The sequence below is a fragment of the Notolepis coatsorum genome (genome assembly GCF_963971535.1).
Source record: "Notolepis coatsorum genome assembly, chromosome: 1".
Lineage (NCBI taxonomy): Eukaryota > Metazoa > Chordata > Actinopteri > Aulopiformes > Paralepididae > Notolepis > Notolepis coatsorum.
The window spans coordinates 152326876-152345967 of NC_140165.1; the positions used below are offsets into that span (position 1 = coordinate 152326876).

At 41.0% G+C, this 19092-nt stretch overlaps 1 protein-coding gene and 1 long non-coding RNA gene across 3 annotated transcripts; both read right to left on the reverse strand.

Moving 5' to 3' along the window:
- Positions 1 to 1157: 1157 nt before the first annotated feature.
- LOC311229699 lies at positions 1158 to 3585 on the reverse strand. The gene is made up of 3 exons (XR_014619759.1): positions 3083 to 3585; positions 2786 to 2930; positions 1158 to 1918 (listed from the first exon to the last, which is right to left on the reverse strand). It is a non-coding gene; the product is annotated as an uncharacterized lncRNA (long non-coding RNA).
- A 533-nt stretch (positions 3586 to 4118) lies between these two features.
- hps4 (HPS4 biogenesis of lysosomal organelles complex 3 subunit 2) lies at positions 4119 to 18996 on the reverse strand. Of its 2 annotated transcripts, none has more exons than XM_084315524.1 (12): positions 18646 to 18996; positions 16808 to 16898; positions 15738 to 15881; positions 15549 to 15656; positions 9768 to 9884; positions 9177 to 9271; positions 9011 to 9083; positions 8513 to 8649; positions 8131 to 8377; positions 6360 to 6486; positions 5891 to 6002; positions 4119 to 5700 (listed from the first exon to the last, which is right to left on the reverse strand). In XM_084315524.1, exons 1-12 carry the CDS (start codon positions 18675 to 18677, stop codon positions 5529 to 5531), a joined length of 1455 nt encoding a protein of 484 aa, XP_084171650.1. In that variant the 5' UTR covers positions 18678 to 18996; the 3' UTR covers positions 4119 to 5528. The 2 variants fall into 2 exon arrangements, with proteins under 2 accessions (XP_084171650.1, XP_084171649.1); XM_084315523.1 differs by having other exon boundaries at positions 7783 to 8377.
- Positions 18997 to 19092: the final 96 nt, after the last annotated feature.

Below are 19092 nucleotides of genomic sequence, written 5' to 3' on the forward strand. Positions count from 1 at the left end.
CATGTTTCCTCTATTATTTGGTGGATTCCAACACAGATAGCCAATTGAAAATCTCAATTTGTTACCCTAGTACTTATTAAAGGTGCTGTAAGAGGTATTTTCTTGTTAAAATAAGCGTTAAATAGCTCTACATTCCAACAGCCATCACTGATATAGAGTGTTTGGTCAGTAACAGTCCCTCCACTCTGCAGTAAACACAAAATAAATTTGCTGGCATCCCATTTGATCCAATCAGGAGAGAGAACCCTATATTTTAACTTATTTCAAGAAATCTTGCCAAGCCAAATGTGCTTACTGCACTGGTAGATTTTCAATGACACATTTGCTTAAAACTAGTTTTTATATCTTATTTTTGTCCGAATTTTTTTTCGGTGTGGCGTTCTCTCTCCTGATTGGATAGCGGGAATGGGATACCAGAACATTTTACACAGAGACCCATGTTACTGACCAGACATGATTGTCGGAGTGTAGAGCTATTTTAATACGTAACCACTTATTTCAACAAACGCAGCACCTTTATTAAGTCAATTAAATTGCAGCATAGAAAGCATTATGAAACATACTGTACCCATTCATAGAATCTTTCATCATAACTATTATATTTAATCTGAAGTAAACCTTGGAATATAAAGCCCATACTTTCAGTGTACATAACGCTGCTGTCGGGACAAAACCTCATAACTCCAAAAACCCAACTTTTCAGCAGATGAAAAAAACTAACACAGATTTGAGGGTGAATAGAGTTAGGAGGTTTAGACAGATGATCGGTTTAATGCTTTCCCATTGTTTAAACTTTGTAAAACCCACACACACATATGGAGGATGATCTACGGAGTTGATTTATATAATAAAAAAAATATTCAAAAAATGGAGTTATGAGGTTTTGTCCCGACAGCAGCGATAAGTTGTATCTTAACATCCAGTAAATTTATCCAGATATCTTTTTGTAATTTCTAATAAAGAGATACGTGGGGACCAGGTAAATTCAGTAGTCTTGTTTGTCCAGGTGTTGCCTCCCCACCACCACCTTGTTATCACCAACTGTGAGAACGTCTGAAATCAGCGTCATAACCGATAAGACATGTTGCTTCAACTGGAGGCATCGGTATGAATGTTAGAATGTTTGAAAGAGGTAAATAGCAGACTTGCCACATCGATTGACATAATTAATTATGTAGTACACTTTTATTCATTAATAAAGGACTCTCAATCTTTGACAAAATATCTCACAAGTATCGCAGTAGACTGAGTTTCAATAGCCAAAGAATGAACCAATAAAACATATGTAATGTACACTATTTACATGTTAGAATATCTTTCTTACACATTTCTTTTTATAAATTAATATATTTGACATTGCTGAAGTGCATTTTCTCTCATCTACATTGAGATGTACAGTATGTAGGCTATATACATTCTGGTTTTGGTTTGGAGGTAGAAAAATAATTTAAATGTTCCCTTTCACTCTTCAATAGGACACATGGACTTATGGGAGAAAAAAAAGGAAGAAGCACTTAGAAAATGTCATACCTGCATTTACAGTTTTACAGCCTTAGTTGCACCCTATGTATAAGACAGAGCCATAAAGGGTGTGTGTAAAAGGTGGAGTCCATTGTGTTCACATGACACCCCCAGTCCCCCCTTACTGCAGTTCAGGGCCAGGCCCAGGCTGCCCAGCTGCCGAGCAGGCAGCAAGTGGCCCAACCCTTCCCCCCACTGATCACCATCAATGTCCTGCAGAGACTGTTGTGGGAGCAGCCTTTCTCGTGGATCCCCCCTGGAAAGAACCCCCACCCTTCGCATGTCCATCAGGCTTGAACCCCCTCTGGTACCTCCTGCTGCCTTCTGCAGACCTTGGAAAGGGAAAAGGAGATCCACTCTCATCTCCACCGTGTCATCTTTTGACCACAAACTGTACCTAAAGGAGCAAAGAGGAGAGTGTATTAGACCTGGCTTTCCCTACAAGCATCTTATATTCCATTAGACACAAAATTATGATCATAGAGCTTTGGGGTGAGAGTACTCGAGTACTACACAAAAGTACAATTAAGGCACTTGTACTTTACTGGAGTATTCTCATGCTTTGTATTTTTGCATTTTGAAGTAAATGTTATACTTTTTACTCCACTACATTTATTTGAACCAATTACAGTTACTAGATTTTTTTTATATGAAGATTTAAGTACTTTTATCAGCAATCCTAAAGAGGACATAATCAGAGAAGCATAACCGAACCACTTTAACATAATCTTAAGAGTCAGTAGATCGAGGGTTGAATGCTCCCAAGCACTGAAATACAAGAATGTCATATAGAATATATACTTTTACTTAAAGGGACAGCTGCTACCCATGCAAAGTCAATGGGGTCAAGCTCTTGTCTGTACAAGCTGACTGAGGCTCATTGGAATGTACTTTGTGTACACAGTGTGCAGTACATTTCTAACTATCTATAAGTGGCTAACTATCTGGAGCTAGTATGAGGAACAGCATGGATTGTGCCTAGAAAGGACTTAATCAACAACATCACTGATAAATGAGAAATAGGGCTAGGGTTCCAAACGTCAGAACTATCAGAAGTATCAAACACTTCTCTACTTTTACTCAATTTAAAATGAAGGAATTTTACTTTTACCAAATTAATATTTTATCAGAGTATTTCTACTAAGTAAAGGAGCCGTGCACTTCTTCCACCGCTGGTGTCCCGTTTCATAGCATATGTGTGAAGATGAGGTAACTTCGATGGAAAAATGACACACAAGTGTTAAACACCGAAGATTAAACTCACCTTGTTGGAAGGTTATGTTTTGCCATGTACGGAAGCATAGGCTTGATGTCTAGGCGTTGTGGGTTGTATAGTTGGAGGTGAATTTCTACTCGGGTGACAGCCAATGACCAAACGTCCCGGGTGAGAAAGAACTCCACATCTTTGTCTAGGGGGAAATAATGGAAAACATGTTCAGGCCTACTCGTTCTACACAAAGTACCGTCGTTGACCCACTTTGTTTTGATGGAATGGTGCAGGCCTACAGCATTACTAGGACAAACATAATAAGGCATTCACTTGATTTCGTGTTTTTCTTACCGCCTCTCAAGTGACCTTGGATTCCTTTCACACTTCTGCAATGGAGACGTACTTGACAGCAGTGATAAACTCGTCGGATAAAACGGAGAAGTGATTGCTCGGGGAAAATCATGCGCCTTGAATCTCCAGGGTGATATGAACGCACACGTAGCCGGAGCATTTTTGCAAAATCCTCAGGCGGTTCTGTCGTTTCCATCCACGGTGTGGTCGGGTCTGCGCAGCGCCCACGCTGCGTCTCCACGACCTCTCGCCTCCATCGTCTCAACATGTAGGTGCGGAAATTACGCATGTTGTGTTCCTCTTCAACATTAGGTGGTTGTAACCGAAATCCCTGCGTTTCTACTGCGCGACCAAAAACTCCAATGGCGTTTGTCATCACATAGAGCAGAATGAATGCTATCCATGTGCATTGTGGAGAGGCCATTGCGATGTGTCCGCGCGCCGGGGGAGTTTCTCGACTGAGAAGCAACTTTTTTGTTGTGCCAACTCTCCATCCAGCAATGAATGAGGTTCAGTTAACCCGTTGTTATATAGACCTACCTCTATCGACAATAGGGCCATTTTGCCACTTAGAATTTGAATTCTGACTTTACTCCTGGTCCCGCCCCCCTTTTGTTCGTGCCCTCAATCTCCCATTTGCACCCCGCCGGGTCCTTTTAATTCACTTGCATAATAAGGCTCCCCAAGAGTGCCGACTTCACCCATTCAAATTCAGCTAGGCTACTTATCTAATGACTCCAATTACACTTTGTTTGGAACATCGTGAATATGTGGCAGATGTCTCGGGTATATGGCTGCTTTCTGGATAGTAAAGTTGTACACATGTAGTGACGGTTTCAAATCACTGCCGTTTCCCCAGTGCTCATAATTTTAAACCTATATCACAGTCTACCTCACAAAATACAATACAATTAGGCGTGCCTTGGAATACTAATGAGTGTAACATGCAAGATGCTGACGCCCCTAATACAGCTCTGTGGCCCCTGCTGTTAAAACAAGCGTTTACTTAAGTAGCTCAAATGAGACTTGCAGAAAGATAATGATTTATTCGTCCATTTTCCACTATTGATGCACAGCAGATGAGAAAAGCCATCATCTGAAAACAAATACAATCAATGATCCAAACAGTTTTAACAAGTGGGTAACAACAACAGCCAACCAACACAAAAAGGAATGGAGACACATTTTCATTATCTAGTTGATTGACTTTAAACTGTATTTTCTGTATTTTGGGGCTGGAATGTTTGTTTATATTAGTAGGCAATTTTTAAATATTTGAGTAAAACGGACATAATTTATGTCTTTATTTCTTTATGACAGGATAATGCATTTATTTATATAATATTTTCTATCTACAAACCAAACTGTATGTGAATAACCCTAATCTATAGTCAAAAGAAAATCGGATTGGGCCTTTAAAGTAAAATACTGACACTTAAGAGTCGATACAAGCTTAATAATAGCTTAATTACAATCATATCAGTATTTTCAAAATATATATATTTGAAATACGGTAAATAGCTTGCCTTTTCTTTTAGTCAATGTGGTTTAGGTCATTTCAGTGGATAATTAATCAAAATACGTTTTACATGAAAATTATTATTATTCCAATTACCATATGCATCCAATATAATGGCATTGGCAAAGTTGTGTATACCAGCACACAAAGCTTTCATAATATTTACATTCTGCTTCAGTTTGAATATCATTTTTCTTCAATGAACAAACAAAAATAGGACAGATATGTTGATAATGATTACACGTGACTTGTTGCAGTCATTAGACACAAATTTGATTAAGCAACAAGTATTTATGAAGTGGCCATACTATAAAATGTTGTTGATAACAGCACTTAAAAGCACAAACGCTGTTATACTGACATTAAACATAATCTCATGTCCAGTCTCCGTAGTGTTTGACTGAAATATTTATTTGAAACAGTGTTGTCCTAATTTTGGAAAAAGAAAACGGTTCCTTTTTCTTTTCTGCCTACGGTAAAAATGTACAGTGTTTTCCTTTCCAGTAGTTTGTCATTTACAGTGTATCATGGGGTTAGAGGTATGGTGATGTTTTATAGGAGGATTCTATGTTTTGCCAACAGGCCTATATTTAGGAGCCACATTGCTAACACTCACTACAAAAATGCACTGAGCTGGTGAGACTGGGGGACCTGCTGCAGTGTTAAGATAGTTTTAGCTTGCACATTTCTAACATAAATTTGCCACTTCTAAATAAAAAATCCTCAGATACATCGGAGCTAAATCAATATTAGAAGACCTCGTTCAAGACCTTGTTCCCCTGTGTGAACCACAGAGGAAGCTATAGTTTAGTAACCCCTTCACTTTCTCAAGGCATGGGAGACAGAGGGAACCGCCCTCCCATATTTGGGCAGAAAAAATACGACACACATTTAGGTGCCTGCTGGTTTTTTCGGTGCCACTCTCAGTCAGAGCAGGTTAACCCCATGTTTCAGCAGTCTGTGTCGGGCCTTGGTGGGCAGGGAGAACGCACTATCCTGGTGGTTGGGGATGCCAGAGTTTCTCACTGTCGCCCCTTGCTGCTGGAAGTAGGTCTCCTGGGCCACACTGCGGGTTCCAAACACAGCCGCACCTGCGTTTCTGCGGTTCAAATGTGACACAACTTACGGTAAACATTAGACTGTGAGTCAGACACTGACCAACAAGATACAACGTAGTGCTGATAACACTAGGACCTCATCCCCCACCTTCTAATTGTAATTGAGGAGCTATAAGAGGCATGTGCCCCCCACCCCACACACACACACACACACGTCACTGTCATACTAACCTAATAATAGCCTCCTGCAGAGTTTCAGTGTGAGAGAAATGCGAGTGGAGCAGCGATGTGGCCCTCACAAAGGGACGCTCCTGGGTTCCCCCCGGTCGGCCAGACAGGTTGGCTGCAGAGACACAGAAACAAGAGGCTCACTATAAATACCACACCAACCTTGACAAGCATCTTTGCAAAACTACAAAAGAATGGTGATCACAGAGCTACTAATTACCCCTAAGCTGAAGAGTCAAAATAAGCTATCAACCCCCCCCCCCCCACACACACACACACACACACACCTCCCCCATTCATGACAGAGTTTGTACTCCCTCTTGCATTGAAGGTGAAGAACATTGGGCAAGTAAAAGACAGGATTCTTGAAATGTCAGAAACGACAAGAGTCAGAAAGAAAGAAAGTAAAACCAAGATAAGGTCAGGATGAAAGATTGAATGAAGAGATATGTGATAATATTAAGAGCCTCACTTGTTAATGTGTTCTGAATACAGTCAAAGTGTGCAAAAATGTATGGCCCCTGAGGGCCCTGGGCCCCTGCAGCAGTGGTCCTCAGGTGGGCCTCTAGCCCATTCAGAGATGCCAGGCTGCTGTGGTACTGGAAACAAGGGAAAGTTGACTGACTGATAAAAACCAAATATTACCATTATAAACACATATACTGCAGAGACATAAGACGTATTAAGTAATATAACTGAATGGTATACTGTAGGCCAGGGGTTCTCTCAAATTCAAGGGCTTTTCAATAGGACTCAAACTGGTCGATTTTCGTGCCAGACATTATTCATTATTATTAATATTATGACAAATGTACTTTTGTTCTTGTTACAAATGAAAGTCAAATATTTTTTTCTAAGACTAAACAAAAAGAAATGGGGCCTAAATTTGGCAGTTGAGTTTGGCATTTCTTATCGTACATGAAACATTTACCGTTTCTTGCAAACCCAAACCCTCATCTTCATCATATACAGTAAATGTTCACTGCAACTGAATGCAAGTTAGTGCCATACTTCATTAATACAAGCACTTTCAATATCTTAAAATCATGTTAGTGCCATACTATTAATTAAAGTATTTTCAAGATCTTTCAAGAGTGTTTGGTCAGTAACATGTGTCTCCTGGTCTGACAAAAATAAGAAATAAAAACAAATATATGCTTGAAACAAGTAAAATAATCTGTCGGCTAATTTGACATGGCAAGACTTCTTGAAATAAGTACAAATTATCTAGGGTTCTCTCTCCCGACTGGATAAAGTGGGAAGGGATACCAGAAAATGTATTGAGTGGAGGGACTGGGAGCAGTGGTGCAGTGCTGGTATAACTCGGTATAACGGCGTTATACCTCGGTCACTGAGGCTGAAGTACGCGCAATCGCTTTTTACATGGCATTATCCAACCGGACTCCCGGAGAAGCATGCAGCTGCAGAGCCGCAGAGCCAGCGGCGCTCTCTGGGCCGCGCGCTGACGGCCGCGCTGTGAGGCAATAGTATCCAGCTGCAGGACGAGAGCAGCCAAAAAAAACTGTGCATGCGCGCGCACGCGCGCACGCGCACGGAGCGTTTGACCTACTGTCAATTTGCCACTGCACCACTGACTGGGAGACCTATGTTACTGACCAAACACTCTATATCAGTGATGGCTGTCAGAATGTAGAGCTATTTAACAGTTATTTTAACAAAGAAATACCACTTACAGCACATTTCATTCAAGCCCTTTCAATATCTCTAAAGATCATCAAGTTAATCATGTTAGTGCCATACTTTATTAATTCATGCACTTTCCAGATCTTTCAAGATCATCCATCTTCAGGGATTTTCAAGGCCTGCGAGAGTGCTGATGCTGTTATATAAATCAGTCAGTAGTAGCACACGCTTGGCTTATTAGACTTTCTCACCACTTCCTCCATGGCGACCAAGTCATTGTGGAACTGAGGCTCCACCAGTAAGGCCAGTACCAGGCCTCTCACACGGTGCTGGTAGAGTATCATGGGGATGAGTGGGCGCTCAGCCAGGCCATCACCGGGACAAAGATCTCCAAACACCTTGTCCTCTTGATAATCTTTAATCCCAAGATCAGACCCAGAATCAAAAACCACCGCCCCACTTCCTTTCTTCTGTCCATTGAGATGAGTTACGCCCCCGTGCACCGAATGGTCTCCTTCAATACATATCTGGCTGCTCTCACCCCCACTGCTCTCGAAACACAATTGATAATATGACTCATCCAATACTTCCTCATCAACCTCATGCGGAGTCTTTCCGTTGGCGAAAGTAGGGTTGGGGGACTGTAGTGGGGTTTGGAAGGAAGGCGGGCTGCTCTGTGATCCTGACAGCGGAGTGTCGGACAGGAGGACCTGCCGTGGTACACGGGAAGGGTGAGAGGCTTCTTGCCCAGGCGGGTCAGAGTCAGAGGAGGGCGTGTCGGATAGAGTTCTCGACAGATGAGTCTTCCTCGGATGACTGACTTTATTTGGGGTAGAGGAATGGGACCTAGGTGGCAGAGAGTTCAAGTTTAGAGACTGTGACTTTCCCTTCTTTGCTATCCCTGCAGATAGAACGTGATAGAAAAACAAAACAATACTTTTAGAGAGAGAGAGAGGCTAAAAAGAAAGAAAGAAAAGATACCTGTATTCTTTGTCCACAGGACAAGAGTGAAGACACTTAAGTTCAGCCATGGTCAGGAAGACGGTGGTGGAGGTCACATCCTTGGAGAGAGGAGCACTGCCTGAAGAGATGGAGGAAGGCAGTCCATTGCTCTGCTCCTAAATCAACATTAAAACACAGGCTTACCATTTAACAAAGTTAGGTACTGTTCATAACTGATCTTCATCACATCTCTAACTGCCTCCTCAGCACTATTGACTCAACTCATGTACATACTGGCCTAACGTATGTAACATTTGACCCCTCCTGAGAGGGTCTCTGGCAGTGCATCGCCCCTGGAAGGGTTAGGGGTTCAGTGTCTTTGATCAAGGACACTTCAAACACATGCTGCCAGGAGGAGCCAGGATCAAACTGGGAACCTACCAAAACGATAACTCTACCTCTTGAGCCACTGCTGCCACTAACTATCTTAGATGTGGGGGAAACACTAGTCTAGGATGTAGACTAAATTACATATACCTTGCTGTATGTTTCAGTCTCATGTACCATGACCTTCACTGTAAGATCTGGAGGCATCTGTGTGCTGACAACTCTGTGGAAGACAGAAAGGCCTCACTTCACAACAAGTTGATTACAAAATGCTAGCCTTGAGTGGGGCATTATGTAAAATGCCAGTTTACAGTACCTTCCTCTGAAGAGAATACAGCCAGCTAACACTAGGGGGCAACGTTGACAGGCCTGGAGGATGAGGGCAGCTTTAAGCAGGAGAAGTGGGTCAATCTGAGGATAAGAATGACATAAATCACCAACTGGAAGCAAACAAATTTAAAGATCAATCAATAGTAACTTCATCAACTATAATGTAATATGGAGGGTGTGGGTTCCCAAAAAGGCAAAATACTATGAAAGACAAGAGGGAAACCACTTATAATGCAAAAAAGTCACATAAGTAAATAATGCCTGAGCAAGGGTGTACTCAAATCTCAATGCCACAAAGTGTGCATGATATAACCAACCCCCCCCCCCCCCCCACACAGCTCCTTGAAGGGATATTTACTCACACGACTTGTGATTTTAATACTTGTTTTGTTTTTTTGCATCACAAGTAATTTCCTTCCTGTCATTTATCATATCAACTATAATGCGACAGGGATATGTCTCTGGGAAAGTGTTTTCTGATGCATACAAAAGTTCTAACAACATACCATCTGAGTTTAACAGCACAGTTAGGAGATACATGATCAAACATATAACTCTGATTATAATTGGAACGTACGTGAGTCGAGTCAATAGTGCTCAAGCAGCTAAAGACGTGATGAAGCTCAGTAGATCCGGCCTGTAAGTGCGAGAGATACTGGGCCCACCGGACAGCTAACGTTTCCCGACTGTTAATCTACATGGGAAGACAAAGATAAAGTTACATTATGTAGAGATGAAGATACATATGGATGTCAGACATAATTCACCCAAAACAGTCCTTATGATACGCAAGATGACTGTATGAGAATAGATTGTTTTAAAGATTGTTGAAATTACTATCAAACTACCATGATACTTCTTTACAGTTTGAAAAATCCTGCAAATACCAAGGGGATCAATGTGGCTAACGGAGCTCTGTTCTGTAAAGTAATTCAGAACTGTTCTATAAAACATCTACGACTGAACTCTGTAAAGAAACTCAAAGTAAGAAGGAGCTGCCCTGTTGCGGTTGTTCGGACTGTTCTATAAAGTAATTTAGAACAGACCTTTGTAAAGAAACTCAAAGTGGAGCTGATCTGCTGTTCTGTAAAGTAACTCAGAACCATAATAAAGTAACTCAGGAGCCTGCTTCAACCAGATTATTGTAAATTAGGGCTATTTTATTTTTATTTTACTGAACTATTTTATTGTCTATTATTTTATTAACTATTTTTACTGCACTTTTTTACTCTGTCTATTCTATTTTTATTCTGTTGATTACTGCCTATTTTAAAACTGAATCAAACCGTAAACAGAGGCCTATTGGGACGTTAGATCATCCTAATATGAAAAACTGTGATTTGCCTTACTTTGTTGCCATCTTTTTATGCTGGTTTTATATGTTTTTTTATGTCATTTTAAAACTGTGCCTTACCTTGCTGCTATCTTTTTTATGCTTGTTTTATATGTCATTTAATGCCATAGAATCAAACCATAAACAAAGTGGCCTATTGGGATGCTAGAAATTGTTTTATTTTAAATGTCTGCACTTTATGTGCTCATTTTGTGCCTGTGTTTTTTCTGCTGTAAAGCACTTTAACACTTTGTATGCCACGCACAGCTTTTCTCTGGTTTACCCCCCGACCGTTGAATGCCACGTCACGAGTATTCTCGTTTTTTTAAATTTATTTATTTTATTAGCGATTTGAAATCATATTGCATCACGCGAGCCTACCGTTGGAGATCCAGGGACCGCCGGCGCTCAGATGTGAAAAAAGCGCCCCCCTATCGTCTCCCAGATGGTAAATCACCCTTTTGGAATGGACTCAATGAAAGTGAATGGGAGAACAGATTTCTGACTCCACATTTTACTTCTCACTGATGCAGCCGGGGTCTACCAGAGTTAATTCTGGAGCCTCTGAGCCACGGGATCAATACAATTATCGATTTTTTCGAATGGCGATCGGAAATTGGAATAAACCATTTGGATACCATCTGACCTCAGGTAAGGAATCTATGTTATCAGTGTTAGGATAATCAGACTCGTTTTCACGAATATATAAGCGTTTATGTGATATGTGATATGGCTGTTTTGACTGTAAAAGCCATGAGGAAATAAGAGCAGCGATTATCAGCGCGCGGCACGAGCGTGCGTGCGCACACATATACTATCGATCATCTAGCGTTTATTTGAAAACGATTCATAAATAGGCCGACAAATGACAACGTTCTGGAATATTCCAGTAAAAGGCTATTATCATAGGCATGGGTTGTTTTTTCCGCGAAAACGGGTGATTTTCAAAATGCTATCAAACGGAAATGAAGCGATAAAAAAACAATCTGCCTTGACAATGTTGACTGGAAAATGATTATTTGATAAGCGACGGGCAGATTAGACACATAGCCATAATTTAAAACATAGATTAGGCGATAGATTAGGCGATATTAACACTTTGAGCGCCACGCCTGGTTTTCCGTTTTACCGGCTGAATGCCACCATCGGCGCCAATGTTAACGTTAATATCGCCTAATCTATGTTTTAAATTATGGCTATGTGTCTAATCTGCCCATCGCATTATCAAAGACTATTTTCCAGTCAGTGCTGTCAAGGCAGATTGTTTTTTTATCGCGTCGTTTCCGTTTCAGAGCAGTTAGAAAAGCCCCCGTTTTGATATAAAAAACAGCTCATTCTGGAGCATTCTATGAAAATCGTCTTTTAGTGGAATATTCCACAACGTTGATATTCGTCGGCCTTTTTATGAATCGTTTTCAAATAAACGCTAGATGATCAATATTATACGTGCACGCAAGCACATTACGGCCGCGCACGGATAATCGCTCCGTTGATTTCCTCACGGACTTTTACAGTGAAACCGAAAGAAGACATTTCACAAAACAGCTTATAACTTCATCAAACTTACTCTGATTATCCTAACACTGATAACATAGAGTCCTTACCTGACATCAGATGGTATCCAACTGGTATATTCCAATTCCTGATCACCATTCGAAAAAATCGATACGTGTATGGATCCAACGCGATACTGTAGATCTCCATGATCAGCGGGGATCTGAGGTTCCAGAATGAACTGTGGTAACCCCGGCTGGATCAGTGAACTGGAAAATGTGGAGTACCGGATTTTTTTCCCCATTAATTTTCATTGAGTCCATTTCAAAATCACTTATGTCATCTGGGAGACGACAGGGGGCGCTTTTTTCCACAGTGATCGCCGGCGCCGCTCGGCTATACTCGGGTAGGCTCGGGTGATGCAATAATTTGTCAGATCGCTAAAAAAAAATTTAAATCCGAGAAATCTCGTGAGTGGCTAGCAACCACCTATAAAAAAAAACGAGAAATCTTGTGAGTGGCACTCAAAGTGTTAACATTAACATTGGCTGTGGATGGTGGCATTCCAGCCGGTAAAAAGGAAAACACGGCTGGCGCTCAAAGTGTTAAGCTGCAATTATTGTATGAAAGGTGCTATACAAATACAAATTATTATTATTCTTATTAACACTTTCAGTGCCACGGACGACATATCTCGTTTTATTAGGCCCCCCACTGAGTGCCCACAACGACAAATATCGTTTTATTTGTTTATTAGCGATCTGATTTCATATTTCATCAACCGACCATATTTCATCATCCTCCAGGAGCTCAGAATGGAAAAAAGCGCCCCCTATCGTATATCCCTGTGTAACTGCAGGTCAGTCGCTTAGACTGACCTGGGATCTGTAGATATGTAGAGGCGGAGCCATTTGGTTCCTTGCGCTGGCAAGCTGTCTGCTCAACATGGAAGTCATCGCGGGACGGGAATCAGCATGGAATATATATTCACAGTAGCCAATACTCAATCAATAAGCGTGATCGATATTTGGAATGGCGATCAGGAATTGGAATGATCTTTTTGGAGAACATCTGATCTGAGGTAAGGAATCTATTTTACCAGTCTTGGGATAATCAGAGTTGTATTCACTGAGATCTCAGCGTTTGCACGATCGCTGATGAGGAAATAAGAGAATCGATTTTTCAGCTCGCGTCTCTAGCGTGCATACGTACACATATACTATAGATAATCTAGCGTTTATTTGAAAACGATTCATAAATAGGCCGAAAAATAATAACTTTTTTGTGTATTCTAGAATATTCCAGTAAACGTCTTTTATCATGGAATCTTTATATTTTCCTTGAAAACGAGGGCTTTTCAAAATGCTATTAACACTTTGGTTGCCTAAGGTTAAATTAATGATATACCATAGATTGCCAGCGCTATTTGTCTATGGAGAAAGTCCCCTTCTTTGCAGGGCTATAACTTTTTAAATTCTATTGCTACATTGCCATTATTAGGGCCCATTCAAAGTCCTATATGTATTGTTCATTGTGTAGCAACGTTAAACTTTTTCATTCACATATTCATAGTAAAGTATGGTCTAATGTATAAGTATGTTTTCATCTCTTTCTGCAGCTTTCTCCAGAACGTGATCTATAGCCCCAAATGCATTATATTGATGATGAAATACAGTTTGATGGCAATCAGCGCGATATAAAAAATTCCAACTAGACGTACTTCTAGAAGTTACTACACGTCATCTGATGTTGACCGGATGGGCGAGGGGGCGTTTATAATTCCGTGGGCAGCGTTATACCAATCATCTAATGTGGGTCAAATGTTGATAATATCAGTTATTATCGAAGACGGTAACGTTACACGCTGAAACTCACCCCAGTCTCCGCGCGCCGTGGGGCGATCATCGTCGAGTAGAAATTGTATCATTATGGGATATATTATTACCCGGTCCATCTCCAGCTTGTATAATGGTATATACGTCCAAATCATGTTGTTTATCGAGTTATTGGCAATCGATCGCTATGTAGTGTGACGAGCTAGAGTGCCGGAACCTATCCCGAGTGGCCGGAAGCAATACGGACATCTAGCACAACCTCTACTGCGCTTCCTGTTAAGCGGTTGCGCGATCGGCCACCAGATGGCGCTCCTGAACCGCCAGAGAGCTCAGTGGGTCCTGCTGGTGTATCTCAGGCCAGCGGAGGGACATTATGAATCCGATCGCAGATTTTTGAAATATTGATATAAAGACGACGTACAGCGTCCCCCGGCAACTTTAGCATGGCCAGCAAAGACGTCTAAAGACGGCTCCCGGCAGTCAAAGTGTTAACAAAAATGAACCGATAAGAAAACAATCCGCTTCGACAATGTTGACTGGAAAACGAGTCATTGATAAGCGACGGGCAGATTAGACACATAGCCATAATTTAAAACATAGATTAGGCGTTTTTAACGCTAACATTGAAGTGGATGGTGGGCATTCAACCGGTAAATCAAGGTTAACACTTTAGTTGCCAAAGGACGAGTTTAGGCGTCCTTCCCCGCCATGCTCAAGTTGCCGAAGACGCCGTAACTCGTCTTTGATATCAATATTTCAAAAATCTGTGATCGGAATCATATTTCCTTTCCGGGGCCCTGAGACACAAGTTTGATCTCCTCTCAATCCTCTAGCGGTTCAAGACCGCCATCTGGTGGCCGATCGGCAGATCGAAAAAACGGATGTTACCTTTTTACCCGGCAGGACTCACTCCATATGTGGTCCGGGCACTCGCTAATGTTAGAGAGACTCAGTCTTCACACAGTGAACATCGATCGCTGCAAATAACTCGAAAAAACAACATGATTTGGACGTATATATTATTATACAACCTGGAAATGGACCGGGTATTTCAACATCCCATAATGGAAAACTGTCTACCCCACGCTGATCGCCCCAACGGCCCGCGGAGACTGGGGTGAGTTTTAGCGTGTAATATTACCGTGTTCGACACTAACTGCTATGATGAACATTTGACCCACATTAGATGAATGGTAAAACGTTGCCCACGGAATTATAAACGATCCCCCGCCCATCCGGTCAATATCAGATGATACGTAGAAACTTCTAGAAGTACGTCCAATTGAAATTTTTGATCTCGCACAGATTCCTACCAAACTGTATTTCATCATCAATATAATGTATTTGGGGCTATAAATCACGTTCTGGAGAAAGCTGCAGAAAGAGATGAAAACATACTTATACTTTAGATCATATTTTAGTATGAATATGTGAATGAAAAAGTTTAACGTTGCTACACCATGAACAATACATATAGGACCTTGAATGGGCCCTAATAATGGCAATCTAGCAATCGAATTTAAAAAGTTATAGCCCTGCAAAGAAGGGGAACTTCTCCATGTTAAATAGAGCTGGCAACGGATGGTATATCATGAATTTAATCTTAGGCAATCAAAGTGTTAAGCAAGGGCTCTGAAAGTGTTAAAGTATGCAAAAAAAAAAAAAAAAAAAAAGATTTATTAATTTAAGATTATACCTGGTAGCTCTGACGGATGGAGCCATTGTAGAAACAGAAGAGGTTAATCAGTTGATCCAGGAGATCACAGACACTAACATTGGGGACATCCACTGAGCAGCCCAGGGCCTGGAACAAACAAATACATGTTAAGCAAAAAAATTCAATCTGGTTAAAATCTGGTGCTTTTCCAGCAGTGGAATAACTCACCCATAAAAAGTCATCTTTCATGCGGATGGCAAACTTGGTGCGACGTAGCCTGATCATATGTACAGGAGAGGAGGACAACTCAGAAACACAGCGTGAGACTCCAGCAACCTGTCCACACAGCAGCTCCTGTTTATCTAAAGGTGTCTACAGGTAAGAAATATGTCTGTTAGAACAAATGGCCAGCTCGAGAGCAGTCAGCAATAACATTTAGGCCTATGCTGTAAATATATTATCATTATCTTACAGTTTTTCTCAATTGCTTTGGTGCATTTCTCTGATCAGAATAAAAAATGTCATAACTGTTAGTTCAACCTCCACAACATTTAGTCATTTGTGCATAGTAGCAGTTTCTCATTCCTCCCAACAAATTGCAAATGCTTTTGGACATGCATCAATTGCTTTCATACAATTCTCTGCTGTTTTATAACATTATCATTTGCTTATGTCATGTCAGTCAAAATTAACTATACTTATGAATGCTGATAGTCATTCCCTATAAAACTAATAGTCCTCATTTCATTGATTGAGTCATTACATACAGAAATTTTGAACTAGTTGTCCAAATCTGTCAAGCTAATTTTATACATTTCTTTATAATTTTTTACTGAAAATGTTTCCCAAATTTAACAATCTCTCTCGGGCGAACCTCAGCTTTCACTGATGAGGAGGAGTGTGTGAAGCATTAGTTGTAACCAATGATAAGCCACTTCTCCACAGTCACACAGAGCTGAATCCCATTAACCCTCAACAATTGTGTGTATTGAGCCTTACTGTATTGTACCCATTCTGCAATCTGTTAATACAATTTTCAATCAATCAAATTTGATTGATTGAAACTTTTTTTTTTTTATTATTGCAAAACAAAATTATTAAAAGTCAGTACTCAACACACAATGCATAATGAAACTGATTGAAACTTTTATTAACAGATTGTAGAATGGGTAGAATGTGGGTAGAACTGTGTAAATGTTAATAGTGATGTGAGAAATGCACCAAAGCGACTGAGAAAAACGGTAACTCACAACACAAGATCAATTACATTCATGCCAAGCGAGGTAACTGAGCCCCACCTCTTCAGGGTAGAAGTAGCAGATTCCTGCCATTGTTGGGTCTCCTTCTCCCGTCACTTTGGATCCATCATAAAGGAAGAACTGAGTACACCTGACAAATACACCAAAACATTATTGTCCAAGGAAGTTGCAATAAGAAGAGTATTAATCTGCAGGGTGGATTGGGTCGTTGTCAGCAGCGACATTCATATGGCAGTGCCAGTACAAGAACAACCAACATAGCCTAAACAAGTGGTGAGGATAGAGATAAAGATGTAAGAGCAATGGCAAATGGTATAAAAATAGCGCATCATAGGCTTGGCTGAAAAGAGTGTGAATGAATGAATGAAAACTTTATTTAACAGATTGCAGAATGGGTACAATACAGTACGGCTCAATACACACAATTGTTAAGGGGATGCAGACCTGAGAAAGACGTTTGTCTTGTTTACATCAGGGTCCCCCATTTTCAATTCATATAGACATTTATGACATACACGACATTTATGGCATAGGGACATATAGGTATTTAGTACTGATACATTTGTGACATAAACGGTATTCAAATATACAGTACTGTTACCCCTAGATCCTGACAGAGTATATACATATGATGGGGAGGGGACTGTACATTAGGAGGGGGTGGGTGGGTGGGAGAGAAATATACATATGGTGGGGTGGAGACTGTACATTTGGAGGGGGTGGGTGGGTGGGAGAGAAATACGGCGGGGAGGAGACTGTCTATTAGGAGGTGGTGGGGGGTTTGGGCATTTACGGTGGCCAGTTTCGAATAGCAGCCTCCCGTAGGTACTCTTTAATAGCGGTTTTGAATGTGGGTAGGGATTCACATTCCTTTACAGCTTTGGGTAGGGCGTTCCACATTGATGTGGCATAATTGCGAAACGTGTTTAGTCCCTTGTTTGAGCCGAATCTGGGTTTAACATGATTTGTTGAGCTTCCTCTGGTGTAGTGGTTGTGGTATTCACTGACCTTTGGGAAGTATTTTGACATGTACATGGGTACCTTAGTCGTATAGTGTATCTTGTAGACCAGGCCCATTGCAAGTTGCTCGTCTACTCTAAGCCATCCTAGGTTGTCAAAGTGGGCAGGGGTGAGGTGGGTTCTGGGGGTAAGGTCAAGTAGTAGTCTGACCAGTTTGTTTTGTGATGTTTGTAATCTTGTTTTTAGCGCCTTTGAGGTGCTTTGGTACCATGAGGTGCAAGCATAGTCGTAGACGTAGTACCCTTAAATGAGTGCTCCTGCCAGAGTCTTCAGGGTATTCTTGTTTACCAGAGGAGATCCGGTACAAGAATCTAGTTAGTTGGTTGATTGGATGCCATTGTCACAGGAAAGATTTGCCTCTAGGATGGAACCCAGGTATGTAATTTCGTCTTTCCTTGTGACAATATTGTCACCCACTGTAACTGAGAAGCCGTCGGTCTTGCTGAGTTTGTTATTTGAACCGAAGAGCATTCGGTTTACCACCACCTGTACACATGCATACTCCTAGAGAAATATATAATAGGTTTATACATTTGATTGTGATGTTACACTTACAAGTCATCGAGTATGACCGCAAAACCTGCAGCCACTGATTGGAGAGATATCTTGTAATCAATTTATGATGGAAATTAGTAGTTTTATCAAAAGTACCAGTGGCTTGTACAGATGCGTTCATCCATAACATTTTCGGTTGTACGGTAGTGTAGAACTCAGGGGGAAACAACCAGATCAAATAACTACAATGTAACAAACAAGAAATGACAACACATGGGAGCACTGCCCCTTGGGAGCAAGCTAACCAGTGCGGAACGGTTACAGTTCATCACAACTTTCAAAAGCTAGAAACAGCTTCTCACCTCCTGGAGTCTTGCACCACGATCTCAGCCATCGGAAACTCTGAGCCAAATAAATCCAGTGTTCCTTCTCGAGGACTATAATAACCATAAATCACTTATCCATATCTTTCAAATAGATTTGTAGGAAAAAGCATTGTCAGGAAAATGTTGCCAGCCCAGTTGGAGTGAGCTCTTCAGTCTCCCAGTCAACTAGCACAAGGTCTTGTAGAAGTTAGATAACGATAAACAATGCGAATACGTTAATATAATACCAACACGTGAATAATATTTTCAACCAAAAAAAATCTATTCGCCAATATGTCCTACACGATTTCGATCAATATAGTTAAATTCAACTGAATCAAACTTTGTTTGGGCGATTGCTTGCGGAATGCAGGTCACAAGTAGAAGTCATGTGAAAGTACGGCATGCATGGAGGGTCAAAATGGTAGCATACGTGTTTCTTAA

What these genes read in the sequence shown, in the direction of transcription:
- hps4 (XM_084315523.1), bottom strand. Translation starts at nt 18,677, where the DNA reads ATGGCTGAGATCGTGGTGCAAGACTCCAGGAG. An exon ending in GTGGTGCAAGACTCCAGGAG is followed by an intron (nt 16,899 to 18,645) that starts GTGAGAAGCTGT and finishes TGTATTTGTCAG; the next exon opens with GTGTACTCAGTTCTTCCTTT. An exon ending in CTGCAGGAGGCTATTATTAG is followed by an intron (nt 5,701 to 5,890) that starts GTTAGTATGACA and finishes TTTGAACCGCAG; the next exon opens with AAACGCAGGTGCGGCTGTGT.